Below are 18,399 nucleotides of genomic sequence, written 5' to 3'. Positions count from 1 at the left end.
ATAAAAAAAAATGCTGAAGCTTTTTGCTATTATTCCGTAATTTTGGTGGCTCAAGCTTCAAGGATTAAAATCTGAGATAAATTGTGAACTAGCACAGTTTATACCGATGTGGGGGGGGGGGACTTGCCACAGTTCATGGGGGAATTCCTGTTGGACATCTATACAAAGTGGCAGATTTATGTAAAAGCTAAACAAGCTATAGCTTAGGCCCCCCACTCTCTTGGGGCCCCCAAAAAAATTTAAAAGGGAAAAAACTGGATGTACATTTCCAAAATAAAAAACAAAATCATATATTTACACCTATTATTATTTCATGTTATAGCAAGTTTCTAGAGACTAGGTTATGAGTCTTTGTAAATTGCATTTCTAAAGGAACTTTTGTTATTGCCAAATGCCAATGCATTATTAAGTTTGTTATGAATTAAAAATCATTTTAAGTTAGAGCTTAATAATTATTTCACTATTAATATACTTCTTCTTAATTGCATTTCACTATTAATATACTTCTTCTTAATTGTATTTCAGTTCAACAATTACTTTGATAAAATACATATTTTGTTATGTGCAAATGGCTTTAGATACCTATTAGGTCCACAAATTACCATATAGCATATATTCAACACAAAAAACTGCGATAATTTGTTGTTGACATAGGACAGCTAGACATATAAAGGGCCCCATTACCTTCAGTAGCTTAGGGCCTCATCAAACCTAAATCCGGCCCTGTCTATACAATTAAACCTAGGGCCAGAGCAATCCAAAATTTGTGCTGTTGGAACTGCAGAGCAACATCCCCAGTCTGGTCCCTTGTAGGGTTGCCATATGTACGGAATTTCCCAGGCGTACCCAGAATTCTGCAGTCGGAAGCAGTATCCGGCAGAAATCGGCAAAATGTCCGGGAAAATCCAGGTGTGTGGCAGCACAGGTCGGCATATTTCACTTTTTGAAATATGGCAAACCTAGTCACTTGCAGCAACAGTAGGAGGAGGAGGAGGAGATTGGTGGTGTCCTGATCACTGCACCAACTCCATACTGGCACTGTGATCATTTCCGATGCTGGCTGTGACAGCAGCCTGAAGATCCAGTGGATGCTCAGCCCCTTCCTTGGCTCATTCCCTTCTTCAGAATGGGCTTTCCACCCATCCCCACTGGCAGGGTTACTGAAAGCAGGCTTTCCACATGCACACTGAGTGGACAGAAACGGGGAGGTGTGCACTGGCGAAGTGATGCCTGTGTCACTTGACTGGTGGGAAATTGGCTAAGCTGCCAGAAGCAAGCAGAGGGAGGCCTCTTCTCAATCCAAACCTCTCACAACTTGGTGTAAGTGTCTAAGACTGAACACACAGTGTCTACCGCTTGGAGTCTTGTTTTAAACCTCCTGCATTCAGCTCTCCCCACCAGTGCAAAACATCTCTCCGTAGGCCTTCAGTGACGTGGTCAACTTGCATAGCAAGCTCGTAATAAAGGAATAGGCTAAAGACTGCAGTCTTCAAAGAGTTTAGGGAAATCCATGTACAAGTCTTGGCTTTCCGAGTCCTTTTCTTGAAATTCAGCTTGGGGCTGGAACACAAATATTCCACTGTTGCCGAAGCTTCCCTTCACAGGAAAAGAGTGGTTTGTGTGCTTAAGGGAGGGATTCTGTGGGGAAGCTGTTTTTATTTTATTTCAGTGGAAATGGAAATAAAAAACTGTCAGTATTAACTAAGGAAATATTCATAGGCATGCAATGTGATAAGTCACATATTGAAAATAAGTTCTCACCGTGGATACTCAGAGGCCAACAGCAGCCTTTCCTTACGGTTGCAATAGCAGAGACTTAAAAACAAACAAACTAGCCTTATATCAAAAATAGGCAATTTTTTTCTTCTGCATACCTTCTAAGATCAAACTAGAACACCCTCAACTCTTAACCATATAATGTTTAATTGTACTGTTCTTTGAGTGGCAGGGGAAACACAGCCAGATGGGTGGGGATAAAAAAACAAATTGTTGTTGTTGTTGTTTGTTTGTTTGTATGACAGGATGGGGGAAATTTCATAATGGGCAGAGCAAACCAGACCCTGAATCTGCTATGCTAGAGGGGGCTACAGTGGAGTAGAAGCTGTCTAGTTCCACCAGCAGGGAAGCTCCATTGGTGAGGGGCACCCCAATGAGTCTGCAGTGAGTAGGCAAAAGCTGCCACCACCAGCGTCCATCCGTCCCCCCATCAGTAGCCAATAGAAAACCGAAAATGGTTTTTTTGCTGCCATGGCTAGCCAGGAATTAAGATTGCAGCCTAAGACTATAAAAGGCTGAAACAAATAATGTAATAATTTAAGGTGATCAGTAGGATCTTCATTTGAATGTCAACGTTGTAGCCTGCTGAATCTTTCCCCCAGAGCCTTCAACCTCTGTCATTAAATAATTATGCGGAGCTAAAGAGAAGAGGTGAGGAATGTCTTAGGCCACAGTTAGCTTGGGAGGTTCCCGTGATCACACAAGGCCTATTGAACAACAGCCATACAAGAGTTCACGAATGCTGCTAAAAAATTACATGGCAATATTTGCTAGGAAACAGGATTAAAAATCCTAATAACATTTTGTTAAAATAAGAACAATAGAAGAGCTATCTAGTCAAGCATCCTCTTCTCACAGGGGATGGCCAAGTGCCTGTGGGGAGCAAAATATTAACATGAAATTACAATGTTACTTACAAACAAAAACAAAAAACCCAATCTGAATGTTCCTTTCTCAGGAAGTAACAATTTTCTTTGCCATGTTCTATAAAGTGCATCTATTTTTCTAGAATTTGTTTCTATATTCACTTGCCGTTTGCACTTATAAATGAGGTGTTATTTTCGCTGCTTTAGCCAAATCTCAAATTTTATTAAGCCACTGTTTCCAGGGAGGGTATATGTAACTCTCCATTTTCAATCCAATAACATTCTTGCAGCTATTAACAAGTAGAAAGTTAATAGGTAAATAAGTTACGATAGGTGAAGAAATGCTTTCTTTTGTTTGTTCTGGAACTTCTAACATTCATTGGATATCCCTGAGTTCTGGCATTATGAGAGAAAGAAAAGCTTTCCTCTATCCACTTTCTCTGGCTCATTTTATACACTTGTATCATGTTTTCTCTAAGCTAAGAAGCCCCAAATGTTGTAAACTTCCCTCAAAGCGGCTCCATCCTGTTTATCATCCCCTTTTCAGAACCTTTTCCAACTCTACAGAATACTGTTTTGATTCAGACAGTCTGCTATATAGCTTGCTATCTGCATTGTAATCCATCACGGGAGATCACAATTGAATTAATAAAACAAATAAATATTACAAATATGAATCTAATTTCTGAAGATTGTTCTTGCAGCAAAGAATGATTAGTATTTTATTATTTTTAAATGTATTTCTATGATGCCTTAACATGACCCAGAAGAGAGAAAGACTTCATTGTAGTCTACGTTTTGCTCCGTTCAGGTTTTTTTGTTTTGCAATTGAGTTGCAATTGGAATACTTGCTGAAATACCCTTAGGACACGTCAACATGCTTTGCCCTCCCTCCTTAACCACGGACCAGCGCTGTCCCGTTCTCTTGCCAATTCTGGCAGCAGAGCCATGAAGAGTCTCCATGCAGTGCTGCCGAATGGTGTGTTGAGCTACAGCACACAACAAACCTGGACCCTGTGGCTGATCTAAATGCTTCCACTTGGAGGGCCTAAGGCATGAGATCCTAAAAGCTGGCCCTGAGATTAAGGTGAATGGGAGCTGGCTGAAACTAAGCATGAAATTGTACCTTTGGCTGTGAATTAATTGAGCAGTGCTTTATTATTCCTTGCAAACGGGTGGATGAAAATTCATTACGCCCTTAATTTCTTCTTCAGTTCTGCGACCTCTGCAAGCAGGTGCTGCCCTCAGAATCCCCTGTGGTATATGCCAGCAGAGGAGGCTATGATCGTCAGTGGCATCCTGCATGCTTTGTGTGCTGCAAGTGTACCGAACCGCTTGTGGATCTGATCTACTTCTGGAACAATGGGGCCATCTGGTGTGGACGCCATTACTGTGAGAGCGTAAGGCCACGCTGTGCGGCCTGCGATGAGGTAATGACAACTGGGGAAATGGAAGTCTCTTCTCCTGCATAGCTCTGAATTTCTCTGCCTATAAGAAACTATCAGCTCCGAGGAATTGCGTTTGGCCGAATGCCTCTGCAAAATGAATACTTGTGTCTAGTATATGAGTGCTTTTTGGGGTGGGAGTGGGGATTTTGGTGGATTTGAGGAATAGAAAATGGAACAGGTGAATGGGGGTGGAACCATAACTACTCAAGGAGGAACCTGCTTAGTTACCAGGCACAGAAATATAGGGAGTGGTGTGCAACTTTGAAAAAAGTGTGAGCAGAATGACTTCTGCTTGCACAACTGAGCTTTCCTGCCCCACACTGTCCCCAGATTTGCTCCAGAGCGTTGGAGGAAACCCTAGAATAGATGTAGGGGTCAGGAGAAGGGGAAAGTCCCAATGCACAGCAGAAGTCATTCTGCTTGCACAAAAGACTACTAAGCACCACATTGAATTCAACTCAGTGGTCTGATATGCCTAACATGGCAAACTAAACTATGACTTACCAGGACCATGTCAACATGCAAGCTCTTGGGGATGATATCTCAGCCACTCTACTCCTCCTTCATCCTTCTTGCTCCAGGGACTTCTGGATTTGCATTTGGCTTACCGTAGCTTGTTATCTGAAAATGGGCTGATAGGTAACCTCTCTCCTCGCTAACCATGAGCTGTTGTGAAGGTTTGAAATATATTTAAAATCACTGAAACCAGAAGCTTTTTAAGGTGCTCTTTTTTGTTTCAGTTTTATTTTAATAAGCAGAGGTTCTGTAAAAACTGAAAGCAGAATATAAACATCCCCTACAGCTTTGAATTAGCTAGGCCAAACTACTTCCCTAGTATATGTTGAGAGATATCCTCTTTTGATGTGTTGCTAAATAGTAATGATGCAAACACTGCTTTGTTTTATATGTGGTTTGGCTTGTCAACTGCTTTGTTTGTGTGTTGCTTCCATAATGAAGCAGTTATAGAACTTGGCTGGCTCTAGGAAGAAAATGACATGATAAATGGAGTTGTTTACTTCCACAGATAATATTTTCTGAGGACTACCAGCGAGTCGAAGGCCTCACCTGGCACAAGCAACACTTTACCTGCCTGGAGTGCGAGACCTTGTTGACAGGCCAACCATTCATCCTGGATACAGCCAACCTGCTGTGTACAACTTGTAGTAAAAACAAGCATCCTTAATCGGCATGAAGTTTCTCCAACCAAAGTTTTTGTTTTCTGATGCCATCCAGATTTGAATTAATGGGATAAAAACACAGGGAAGGGGGGGGACAAGTGAAGAAAGTCACTTCATAATGGCTTTGGACTACTATGGCTATTTACAATCATGTTATCCTGGGAAATGAGGTGGGAAATGATGACAGGGTAGCAAACACATCAGGGTGAGATCTAGAGAATGGAATGTTCTAGCTTTTTCTAGAGAGATATAAACTCATGTTCTGGAAACCAATGCCCCCAATGTTCAATTACTGATTGACTGCATGTTACAATAACTAATCAAGGGTCTCTAGAAACATGCAGAATTCTTAATTTTGCTGTCAGGGCTCACTACCTTTCTTGTTATGAAAGTGTTATATTTACACTAACTCCAGCCAAATTAGTGGCTTTAAAGGATGGAACTAAGTGGCAAAACGTATATAACCCTGACGTTCACAAGAGCTTTCTCTTCTTTGTTGTAATGACTGACTTATCAGATGCAAGGGATCTGCTTATTAACTTGTGTTTACAAGTCAAGTACTGTTAAGATTACTATAGTAAACTGTTTGTCTTCATGTTCCTCAAGATTTTGGTGTAATAATGGCTTGTGCAGGGTGATTGGAACAGATGTATATTGCAACTGGCATTCAAATAATTCTAGCTATAGCTATAGCTGTTTTTAAAACAATATGTGTTTGCCTTACGCTTAGTTTTCAATGGGCTTTATGGGGATGGATAAATGGTTTGTGTTGGTCATTAGTCTGTCCCGTATATTCTTTTTCTGGCCCCAATTAGTTTGTTACCCAGTTTCATACCTATAAAAATCTGCCACATGGAGCAGTTCTTTTGCGACAGCCAAGAGACAAGGAAGGAGTGATGAGTAACTGGTTTGTGCTGAACAGTTTCTTGACTCTCTTGGAACTCCACTCCTCCTATTTATCTTCATTGAAACTGGAGGATGAGCTCAAATGTTGTCATAAACACACTTGCTCATATGCTTTGGTGACTTAGAAATAATAATGAACCTGGGCATTATGTCAACTCAGTTATTATTTGGTCTCAGCTACTGGATCCTATTATAGATATGGAGACCTTCACGTCCTTCTGAATCTTTATTTACAGTATTCTGCCTAATGTTTGTGATGAGACTCTCATCAGCCTAAATTGTACGATGTTAAGCAAACAGCATGTGATCATGAACATTATCCAAGGCACATCCAACAAGATGTGCATTGACTCTTGTGATAAGAGTACATTGGAACCTGTAAATTCTATCTAGTTCCTAATTGTTTGTTTGCTTGGGGTTAGAAGCAAGGCCAGTATTAGTTGCACATCTTTTTGAAGCTGAGACTTTAACTCAGATTAAGCCCATTTATAACAGATAACCAAGGGAGCCCTCAGAAGCTATAGAAACAATTTTGTCGTTACTAGTTCTGTAAATATTTGGTTTGGTTGGCTAGTCCAGCAACAATCGCCAATGTACTGTAAGCATCTGTCTGGATACAGTGGGAGCAGAAGTTACTTGAGGTGAAGAACTGGAAAATAATTTCAATTAATTCTTCTGATTTGAGACATAGCACATATTAGATGCTTGTATTTTGCTTTCAGACATATAATCAGTGTGGCTGTTTAAAGAATTTATGGAAACTAGGTATGTACAAAGCATAAGCTTCTCCAGTAAATTTAGTTTTGGACAATGTTTTCTGGCAGCACAGGAGAACTCCATTGGGCCTTTTATATATGCACAGTGAGTTTCTGGGTTGAAAATAAAAACTGCAATCCATTGATGCAACTATGCTGGCCAATCACCACCAGTTATGACTGAGAAATGTGTTCCATTGTAGTATCTACAGTTGACACTCCAAGCAATGTGTAAATAAGACATAGTGGCTTGTGGAACACAAATACCTGCTCAAGAGCCATTTCAGTGTGTGCCTCTGAACTTGCTTGGGGTGCACTGATTTCAGTACTGCTTACCTGTGACACCTACCTGTGGCTGTAAATGTAAATGCACCAGTGAATATATTCATTTATTTACCCCTCCCTTCCAATGTGAGGACTTAAAATCTGGAGCAAAAACAAAATGCACAGCTTGTCACTGGTAAAAGGAAAAAACCCCCACAATTTTCACCTGGTATAAAATGATTTCACCTGGTATAAAAATAATTACTTTAAAATCAATGCAGCACTCTTAATACTTTAAAATATATATATTTTAAGAAGGCTATTGAAGTGCCAATACAGCTCCAATGCAGACATCTATAGGGATGGTATTTGGGTGTTCAACACACACACACACACATGCACCAAAAACCTGTGACCTTCCAGATTTTGTTTGATTCTTAGTCCCATCAACATTTTCGACCATTAACAGGGTTGGTTTGGGCTGATGGGAATTGCAATCAAACAGTATTTGGAAGGCTGCAGATTCTCCGTCTCTGCTGAAGAGAGATGGACCATGCGGTACATGGGTCAAAGGAGCCATATTGTTGTTGTTTAGTCGTGTCCGACTCTTCATGACCCCATGGACCAGGCACTCCTGTCTTCCACTGCTTCCCGCAGTTTGGTCAGACTCATGTTGGTAGCTTCGAGAACACTGTCCAATAGCCTCATCTAAAGCCTGCTGGACTTCCTATAATGCCTCAGAATGGATTGTAAAGATGGCATCCATGGTTTTGTAGCATTCTGCCACATAGCCACATAGAAGTTGGTTGCATCAAGGGACTGTATGACCAGATTTGCATGTAATCCCATTGCACTTGTGTTGCAAAGGATACTACCACAGTCACTGGTATACGAAGGGGGGGGACCGCACCAACCAGGGCACCATTTGGGGAAAGGGTGCCATCGCAACCGCCACCCCTGGATGCATGCCGTACGCCGCAGCCTCCCGGGATGTGCACCACACGCGGCGCAACCCCTGACGCATGCAATGCCCCTGCGCCACTCGCCACGCCCCCATGGGTGACACAATGCACCCCAAGACGCACACAAGCCACGCCCAACCTGTTCTCTGCTCCGGGGGCTGCAGCATGTTGCTCCGCCACTGAACACAGTGCTAAAAGGAGTAACCCATCACATAAATTTGGCAGGATGTCTTAAGGCGAATCACATAGTTCTGATTGGACAGTCTGGGCAATCGGTTTGACGGGGACAGAATTCACCAAACTAACCTCCATACAATCCATCCCCCTATTTCTTTTAATGGGGACTGCAGGTGAAATAGCACTTGGAGAATTATGCCCATCACCTCAGCACAGGTAGTTTATATGTGTATAGTGTGAATAATAAAGAAATAGTCATGTTCTTTAAGTTGTGGAGCTTAAAATATCTAATACTTCCCCTAACATTAACTGACAAGACATGGAAAAAATGTTTCTAAATGCTTAAATATAAAGTATTCGAAAAAATAAAATGTAAAGAAATGAAAGCCTTTTGAGACGCGTCTTCATCACTGTTGTATCTAGGCATTTAAGCAACTCAAGATGTTTTTAAGAAGTTTTTCCTGAAATGAATTTACTATGCAGAAAGGGGAGAAGGATGATGCTGGCAATGCTTTCACTCTCAGATTTGGAAGGCTGGAATTCAGGACTTAGCCCTTATCTTGCCACCTCATAGTTGAGAGAGAAGAGAAAGCAATAATAGATGAGCGGCATGTGCTTGAAACTCCATCTTTTGGTCACATTAGAATGTGGGATTCAATTAGAGTCGCCTTTAAATGTGAACTTACCTGCTTTGCACTTTTCAGAACACTGCTGTACTTCAAAATATGCACTTCTCTGAATTTTTGCAGCTCTCCAAGCAAGTAATCTGTACAAAAAAAAAAAATAGACTTGAGGTAAAGTGTGAATAAAAATGAATTCACTAGTGAAAATAATGTTTAAAAATGCATTATTGGGGGGAATTGTTTTCCAAAAATATGTATATTAGGTAAAAAAATTGCATTGAAATGGTGCATATTCACAAAGGCTATAAAGCAAATAAAAAAAACCTCAAGGCTCCTGTGGAAATGTGGATAGCTGATAATAATAATAATAATAATAATAATAATAATAATAATAATAATAATATTTATTATTTGTAACCCGCCCATCTGGCTGGATTTCCCCAGCCATTCTGGGCGGCTTCCAACAAAAATCAAATACAAAAATATCACACATTAAAAGCTTCCCTAAACAGGACTGCCTTCAGATGTCATTGATCTTAGCCAAAGGTAAAGCTGGACTAATGAGAAACTGAAACACTAATGGGTAGATATGCCCATCCCATGGAAGATGTGAAAAGATGGAGAGAATGCATGGAAAGAGATGCACTGCTCAAATGGGAGTCTCCCTTCCCTCACCTCCATCAAACGGTTGCTGAGGGTTAGTGGTATACACAGATCACTTCTGGGACAAACCCTGTTTTTAATAACATCTCACAGCTGGTTCTCTCTGTGTAGTTATACCTAGATTCAAAGATAAGCCATTCTACTTTATATTCTGCTGCAGAACCACTCTAGGAGCTGTGACATAAAACCCCGGCTGTGTATGAATGAGTGAGAGGTGCAAAAATTCTCGCAGACCTTTCTTGGGCACTGCTTCAGCTTGGTGAACAAAGTCTCCCTTTCTGTAAAGCAGACATACTTGGTATGTTGCCAGTCATATTCCAAAAGCCAGGCAGAACAAATGGTCTTTATAGTGAAGACAGGAAAAGGCCCTGCAAATTGTTTTCAATCCTCTGGACCTGATTATCCCATTGGGTTTGAAATTCTACTGTTTTTTTTTTTTCCTTCTATGACAATGGAAAATTAAAATTAATGGCCAGTTGTCAGCAACTCTTGTTGATTATTAGTTATATGGTGATGAGAATCCTAAATTACTCAGAAGGTGAGCCCTAGACTTTTTTAAAAAAAATAGAAGAGAATAAACAGCAAGATCTGCACAAGAAGGCTACTTACCCCTGTGAAGGGGGGCTTTCCATTTTCTCCATTTTTAATGGTCCTCAGGCTATTAAAAAAAAGGGACTCATATGACTAACCTTACTGGAAATTCTTCTTAAACAATGTTCTCTCAAACAATGGTTACACCACATTTTCCAGTGCATTTCCCCATAGCTTTCTTAAGTCTTTTTACTTATAAAGAATTTTTTTCAAATGAAAATTGAAAGGAGGGACTTCCCTTAAACAAATTAGCAAGTACATCAGATCTCAGACACTGGGTATCCAACCTCATTGCTTTCTGAACTTCAATTAAAGGCCACTGGACTGCAGAATACTGGGAAACATTGAAGTTAAAACAGACACAAAACCTGCCACCTCACAGTAAGAAGGAAAACCCCACACTGCACCCAGCAAAATGCTAAAGGAATTCTAAAGTAACCTGCAAATGAGGGAGAAAAACAGAAGATTTGTTTGCAGGGCAAGAAAACCGAAGGACAGATTTTGGCATAGCCATCATCTCTGTACTTTGTACTTCACTTACCTGTCTGCTAGCATGTCCTTGCTATCTGCTTAAGTATTGATGGCTGCCAGTCCTAATGGCTCTCTGCCACTTCCAGGATGAGAGATAGCATGCTTCTGAATAACAGCTGCTGGAGACAGCAGGAGAGGATTGCCTCTAGTCTAGCTTCTGAACTGGGCTTCCCAAAGGTATCTGGTTAGTCACTGTGGAAAACGGGAGTCCTTTACTAGACAGGCCTATGGATTTATCCAGGAGATCTTTCCTTATATACTTATACTTGATCTACCTGGCTCAGCATGCCAACGGGGATTATTATTTATTTATTTATTTCCCACCCACTCTGGGCGGCTTCCAACAAAATATTGTTGTTGTTGTTGTTCAGTCGTTCAGTCGTGTCCGACTCTTCGTGACCCCATGGACCAGAGCACGCCAGGCACGCCTATCCTTCACTGCCTCTCGCAGTTTGGCCAAACTCATGCTAGTAGCTTCAAGAACACTGTCCAACCATCTCATCCTCTGTCGTCCCCTTCTCCTTGTGCCCTCCATCTTCCCAACATCAGGGTCTTTTCTAGGGAGTCTTCTCATGAGGTGGCCAAAGTAGTGGAGCCTCAACTTCAGGATCTGTCCTTCTAGTGAGTATTCAGGGCTGATTTCTTTGAGAATGGATAGGTTTGATCTTCTTGCAGTCCATGGGACTCTCAAGAGTCTCCTCCAGCACCATAATTCAAAAGCATCAATTCTACGGCGATCAGCCTTCTTTATGGTCCAGCTCTCACTTCCGTACATTACTACTGGGAAAACCATAGCTTTAACTATACAGACCTTTGTCGGCAAGGTGATGTCTTTGCTTTTTAAGATGCTGTCTAAAATACAGCAAAATATTAAAAATCATTAAAACATCAGTCATTAAAAACTTCCCTAAACAGGGCTGCCTTCAGGTGTCTCCTAAAAGTCAGGTAGTTGTTTATCTCATTGACATCTGATGGGAGGACGTTCCACAGGGTGGGCGCCACTACCAAGAATGTAAACTGCCTGGATGTAAACTGCTCCCTCCTCAGCCATCAGGGAGGAATCAATAATCTCCCTCCATGGATCACGTGAGGAGAGCTGCCTGTGAGAGTGAAGGATGGCCTCATCCACTTTTGGCCAAACCAGTGATGGCAGGTGGTCAGTAGAGCTTTGGCCCAGGAATGAATGCAGCCAAAACCTGTTAGCTACCTCTGTTTTAGAGACTTTTCATGTCAGTGTACAGAGATATCTGTGACCAGTTTAGATATTTGCCAAGGCTTAAAATTGAGGTCATGCCCTAGATTATGTGTATTTCAGTTCACATGAGGTTAAAGCATACTCCTATCATGGAAGTGGGTTGTTTCAGATTGTCTAAATTGTTAGGAGGACATACTAAATGAAAACTCTAAAGCAAACAACAGATTTATTCAGTAGTGTGGAGCACTCTGGGGCAAATTGTGCTGGGGGGGGCAGGGAATTAAACTAACTGGCACAGCTAAATTGATCAAAGGAAAGAAATGCAATACCCTCATCTGTTTCATATTGGCCACTGCAGACAGGAATTACAACCAGACTCCTTTTTTTGGTGCTGTGTGAGACAGATTCATTGCACAGTGAGAAGAATTGACTGATTGAGAAAAGGCTGGTTTAGGTCTCGCTGCAGGTAATTAAAATGTGTGGAAACAAGGAGGTATTAACAGAAAACCTAGAAGTATTTTTAAAAAAATATTATTTTATTAAGCAGCAGAACAGTGCTTGGTTTTCCACCTGATGCCTGATGGTTTTACAAGAAATGATTTATTGTGCTGAGCTGCGATTAACAATGTATTTTGGAGCCCCAATATTAAAAAGAGTTCTTCATAGGCTTTTGGTTACTGCCGATCCTCAGTAAAACATGGCTGGCTCTCGAAGTGTCAGTGGGAGAGCTCGATACCGTTGTAAATATACTGTGTTTGAACATAAAGCATAAAATTTCTAGGAAAGTGAACATGGAAAAGTGTGCTGCAGGGAATTGTCATTTAAAAGCAGTGGTTTGGTTTACAAGAATTTTATCAATTTCAAAAAATGCCAGGTGTATCCAGTGCTAGCCCAACTCAGAGCAGACACGTAGAAATTAATGAACAATTTAGGTCCATTAATTTCAGTGGGATTACTATGCATGTAATCTAGTTGGAGAAAACACTATGAAAGGTAAGTGTGCTGCCATGCTGCTCCAATAAGAAAAAAGGGTGGGGACTTGTAACCAAAGGTTTTTGAAGCCCAAAGCCATTAATAGCCACCTGCCCAGGTGAAGAAAAGGCCCTGCCCTTTCTGGATGCTAATTAGTGGGGGGTGGTGCCATTGTGATTGGCAGGGCAGGAGGCCAACAGCAGGTGGAAGCAGAGCCAATGGCAGACAGAGCCAACTAATTCAGGTTTTGTACCCACCCACTGAGAGCTGGACCATAAAGAAGGCTGATCGCCGTAGAATTGATGCTTTTGAATTATGGTGCTGGAGGAGACTCTTGAGAGTCCCATGGACTGCAAGAAGATCAAACCTATCCATTCTCAAAGAAATCAGCCCTGAGTACTCACTAGAAGGACAGATCCTGAAGTTGAGGCTCCAGTACTTTGGCCACCTCATGAGAAGAGAAGACTCCCTATAAAAGACCCTGATGTTGGGAAAGATGGAGGGCACAAGGAGAAGGGGACGACAGAGGATGAGATGGTTGGACAGTGTTCTCGAAGCTACTAACATGAGTTTGGCCAAACTGCGAGAGGCAGTGAAGGATAGGCGTGCCTGGCGTGCTCTGGTCCATGGGGTCACGAAGAGTCGGACACGACTGAACGACTGAACAACAACAACCCACCCACTTCCCCGCTGAGTTCTGCAAGGGCAACATGAGACTAAGGAGGAGAAAGGTGACAGACTGAACTGGATTTAGGTAAAATACAGGCAAGTGGGCAGAGGTCTAGGCTACCTGCAATGGGGTTGGGGTTGGAGGGCTGGGCAAAATCTAGGGAAAGAAAAGATGTGCTAGATGATGCTAACTCCCATCAGCCCATGCCAACACAGCCAGCATGGGAACACCAATCCAACAGGATCTGAAGGGTTGGTTCCTCATGCATTAGATACATGACAGGCGATCCTTTCTGAGCATGCGATATCCAGATCAGATTCCCCACCCCACCCCCATCCTCAAGAGCTGCCTTGTGGATGTGTAGTGGGTGATGGGCATGTCAATATATGCAGTTTTTCCTATGCAAGGGAAGTAAATATGCAAATCCCATTGTGTCTGGTTCAGTGTTTTGATTCTTAGAAGTAAAGCTAATTATGTTCAGGTTTTTGGAAGTTATACTAAAGTTGTAGTAGATATTTATCAGCCAACACTGTTAACCGAAAGCCAGAGAGACAGTTTTATACTACTTGGTCTAATCCGTCCTTGGCATGCAAAATTGCAAAACTGCAGTACATCTAAGATAGTGATAAAAAGCACTCTAAAAAAAAAAAAAGTTAGCAAAAGTTCATTGCAACAGTAAATACTTCAAATAAACATGCTACCGCATGACCTACAGTTATGTTTGTAAAGTATGGCTCTCCTGCTCCAACTCCAAATGGACCAGAAGACTCACAAAATTATTGTTTTCTAACCTTTTAATTTAGCCATTGGCCAAAGCAAGGCTTTATTTCATGTGCCTGCAGTAGGAGTTGCTCCATTAAAGCCACACTGTTCTTCTCGAGCGTGGATTTTCCATGGTTGTTTTTCCATAACCCATAACTTAAACCCACATCCCTGGAGTAGATTCCAAGAACAAAAATAAATATTATGAAAACTTAGATGTCTTAACTTGGGAAGGGAAAGCATGCTTTCGTTAATGAAATAAAAAATGGGTCAGTTAGGTGTGCCAGCTCGCAGCTTTCAGCCACAGTTTTTAATTCATCTGCAACAGGATCGCCCTGTAATCCTGTGGTCTCCGGGAAGGTATCCCAAGGGGCTGTAGGACAGAAGAGATCTCCTGCTTCAAGTGGAGAGAGGAGTCTGCCTTTCCAGAGGGAGACCCGTCTCCATTATGTCCTGCCACAATTGAGAGTTCCATGGCTTTTGTTTCAGCAAAAGTGGAACTTGAATGGTGGTAGAGGATTGGGGGAGGGCATGGATCCAAAGGAAGGAAACTAGAACAGCCAGAGGTGTAGGAAGCCGCTCGGGCACCCGGAGCAGCAAACATGACGTGCACCCGGGGGCGGGGCGTTGCTGCGTAGCGTGCATGCGCAGAGTCACTATGTACGATGCATGCGTTGCTATGTAGCGATGCTGCGCACATGTGCTACGTAGCGGGTTGCTGGCAGCGGCGGCAAACCGTGAGCAAGCTGCGGAGCGAGGCTTTTTACCGGGCAGTGGGGTAACGGCGTCCAACGCCTCCCAAGCCTACAGCAAGCCTGGGGAAAGGGGGAGAGCTTTGCCAGCAGCCCGGACGGGCCGTCATGTCCATCGCTTGCTGTAGGCTTGGGAGTCACGGGCGTCATACCAAGTGTCACCCTCCCCCAGGGTGGCACCCAGGGTCGTCTGTGTCGCGGGCCCTTCGCCCTGTACAGCCCACCCCCGGACGTTTTACGGTCTATGAGTGCTGCACCAACGACAAACAGTTCCCAGCAGCAGCCCTTCAGACTACTAGCTGGATCCTGCTTACTTCATTCACCACAGACGAGGATATTGTGAACTAAAAAGATGTTTATTGCGTACAAAGCTTGTGGTTGCTGATAAATAAAAGGTTGTTCAATAAGCTTAAAACAGTTGTCCTATACCGGCCTAATACCTCTAGATGTTACCGGCCTAATACCTCTAATAGTAAACTAAATATCAATAACAACGCGTTTCACAATCTCTTTATCCTCTCTGCTAACATCCACCTAAGACTCTAAACTCCCAGCTCTATCTCTTGACTCACACTTCAACTCCCCGCACTTAACTCTCTAACTCCTCCTGCCCATACTTCAACTGCCTTACTGTCCACTGGGAGGGGTGTTTTATACTCAGGCTAAGCCCGCCCCTGAGGGTTCTAACTGTCAGAAAAGTTAACCCCTACCTGGCATGAGGCTAGTTCTCCACATACCTCCCTCCTTTTAGGTTTGTATCAGAGGAGTTACTAGCCAAAGTATCCCTCTGATACAAACAACATTTTTAAACATTAACATAAACAATACATTTTATAACTCTATCCTTATTTCCCTAACTATAGCATAAACAGTTACATCTTCAGTAAAAGTACATATAGTTGTGAACATTATATACAATAGTTCATGCAGCATTAGGTCTTTATTGCAAGAAAAACCGTAACTGTCCATTAACCTTTGTCTTTGGGTCTTCATTATAAGGCGGCTGCGATGATGTTTAGGATCCTTTCACGCTCCTTATCGTCCTTAACCGTCGCAAGAAGTATCTTTCTCGGGGCACCAGTCTTTTCTCTGCCAAACGTGATGGGATGTAAGCTGTCTTCCCTGGCCAGATGACACAGTCCCATTCCGATCTCTGCACTCGAGGCGTCTGTAACGATTGTGGATCCCAAGCTGGGTAGAGTCCTTGTTTCTCAGGGTCAAAAGCTCTCTTAGTTCAACCTCTCCCTCCTTCAGGATCTCTGTTAAATGTTTAAGCTCGCAGACTTGTACACACATCTCCAGGTCATCATAAGCTGCATAAACACTGGTTGTCTGGCTTTTAAATGCACTGGGAACTATTTGCAGAAGTTTGTGGATATCCTCTGTTTTATTCAGCTTGCTGAAGCTTTCTAGGCAAGCGTGATCACTTAATGAAAGTAGGCTAAAAAGCTCTGATTGCTTATTGCTCATAGCAATCTCCCTTGTTGTCAGTTCATCTTTGGTCTGTAGTGATTTATTAGTTCCCACTTCGAGCAATTTTAAGATTACTTTTGTATGCCTTTGACGTGGTAGCCCTGTTAATGCTGTGTAACTACATTCATTTTGGGCATTTATTTGTGTTGCATGAGCAGCAGGGTACCTATCCTCCCACCACACAATCTCTAGTGTAGGAAACACTTTCACTTTCATAGAAAGTCGATGGGACCCCATGCCAGCTATAACTTCTAGCACGTCTTTCTTTCTATCTTTCCAACTGATGAATGGTTTATTATAAATTTGACTAGTTGTTCTAACTGATCTCACAGATAGGTCACTGGTCACATTGCAGGTAGACACTCCTTTACCAATATCACAGGCTTTTTCAATAACGTGACTACTGTAGTCTAGATTGGGTTCATGGTTTAGTGACTGGGTTGGGTTTATCATATTCTTATGCATGACCCGCCTCCCTTCACCATGCTGAATTATATTGTTTATATCATTCATTTTTGAAATGCTCTTACAAGGACCTTCCCATGTCAGTTGTAACTTGTCACTGTTTACTGATCTGATTAATAAAATATCTTGTCCTGGTTCAAAAGATCTCACACGTGCTTTCGTTTTATCTTGCCCATGTCCTTGTAATTGACAACTATGGCACGTTCGACAAAATAACTTTATTTGCTTGCCCATCCCAGGCCAAAAGAAATTTTGGGACACCCTTTGTTTGGTTCTGGTGATTCCCAAGTGACCTCCAAAGATACTGCCATGTGCATGTTGTATTATCTTGGTTCTAAATTCAGTAGGTACCATCAGTTGCCTGTGGATTTCATTACCCCCTCTATTAGGCTTTAAAAGAATCTCTCTGTATAGCAACCCATTGTTGACTATAAACCGCTCCGGGCTTTCCGGGGTTAATACTGTATTCAAGGCTGTGGCTTGAAAATATTTCTGTAAATCTGTATCTAGTTTCTGCTTGGCTGCAAAACTAGCTGCTTGACTATTTGTAACTGGCACTAAACTTGTATCTTGTGTCAGTTCAACAATTGTATCAGGCCTTTCCTCCTGAGGTAACTGTCGCAGTTTTTGTGCCCTAGTTATCACAAATGCACTCTGTACATGGTCGAGTAGATCCCACCCGATTAACATTGGAGCTGGGATTTCTGGTGAAACTGCTACTTGCCATTTTCCAGACCATTGTTTATATGTCAGATTAACTAATGCGACTGGCAAGATTTCTGGCTGTTTTGATATTCCTTTTAAACTGATTGTTTTGTCTTTAATAAAGTCTTCTGGCTTTAATAAATCAGGATGTACAATACTAATCTGAGACCCTGTGTCTTTTAAACCTTTATATGGTTTACCATTCACCCAAATTTCTTCTCCTGTTTTGTGTAATAGCATGTCATCTTGTTGAATTATATAGCACCTCACAACTTGGGCCACTGGTAACTCATCAGCCTCTGACTGGGCCTCGGTTGTCGTGGCAACCATGTTGGCAGTTGGCTCTGTCTCCACAGTTTGGACACAATATGTCTGCTTCTGAGGGATATTATTTACACTCTTAGTTCTGAGTTCAGTTCTACAGTCCAATTGTCGATGGCCTTTTCTCCCACATTGCCAACAGATTAATTCAGGCCTTTTACCCTCACTATATTTATTTACTTTTCCCTCAGTCCCCCCCGTTGTCATAGGCGTGTTATGGGGAACATTTGCATTGGCGGGAAAAATTTTCTTGGCAGTTTCTGTGGTAAACTTTGTGGGCTGTTGCATTCTCTTAAACTTATTTGTTTCCCACTGTTTGTCCTTATATTTTGGGGCATCATAAG

General features: G+C 42.1%; 1 protein-coding gene across 1 annotated transcript in view; it reads left to right on the top strand.

Moving 5' to 3' along the window:
- LMCD1 (LIM and cysteine rich domains 1) overlaps nt 1-7,096 on the top strand; it is a 57,289-nt gene extending 50,193 nt beyond the window's left edge. The window contains exons 5-6 of the mRNA XM_033141168.1: nt 3,857-4,072; nt 5,115-7,096. Of these exons, the coding sequence (XP_032997059.1) occupies nt 3,857-4,072; nt 5,115-5,273 (375 nt within the window). The 3' untranslated portion in view covers nt 5,274-7,096. The remainder of the gene's footprint in view (nt 1-3,856; nt 4,073-5,114) is intronic.
- The last annotated feature ends 11,303 nt before the right edge of the window (nt 7,097-18,399 follow it).

Source organism: Lacerta agilis, chromosome 2 (assembly GCF_009819535.1).
Source record: "Lacerta agilis isolate rLacAgi1 chromosome 2, rLacAgi1.pri, whole genome shotgun sequence".
Taxonomy (NCBI): domain Eukaryota; kingdom Metazoa; phylum Chordata; class Lepidosauria; order Squamata; family Lacertidae; genus Lacerta; species Lacerta agilis.
This window is presented reverse-complemented; position numbering and strand designations above follow the sequence as displayed.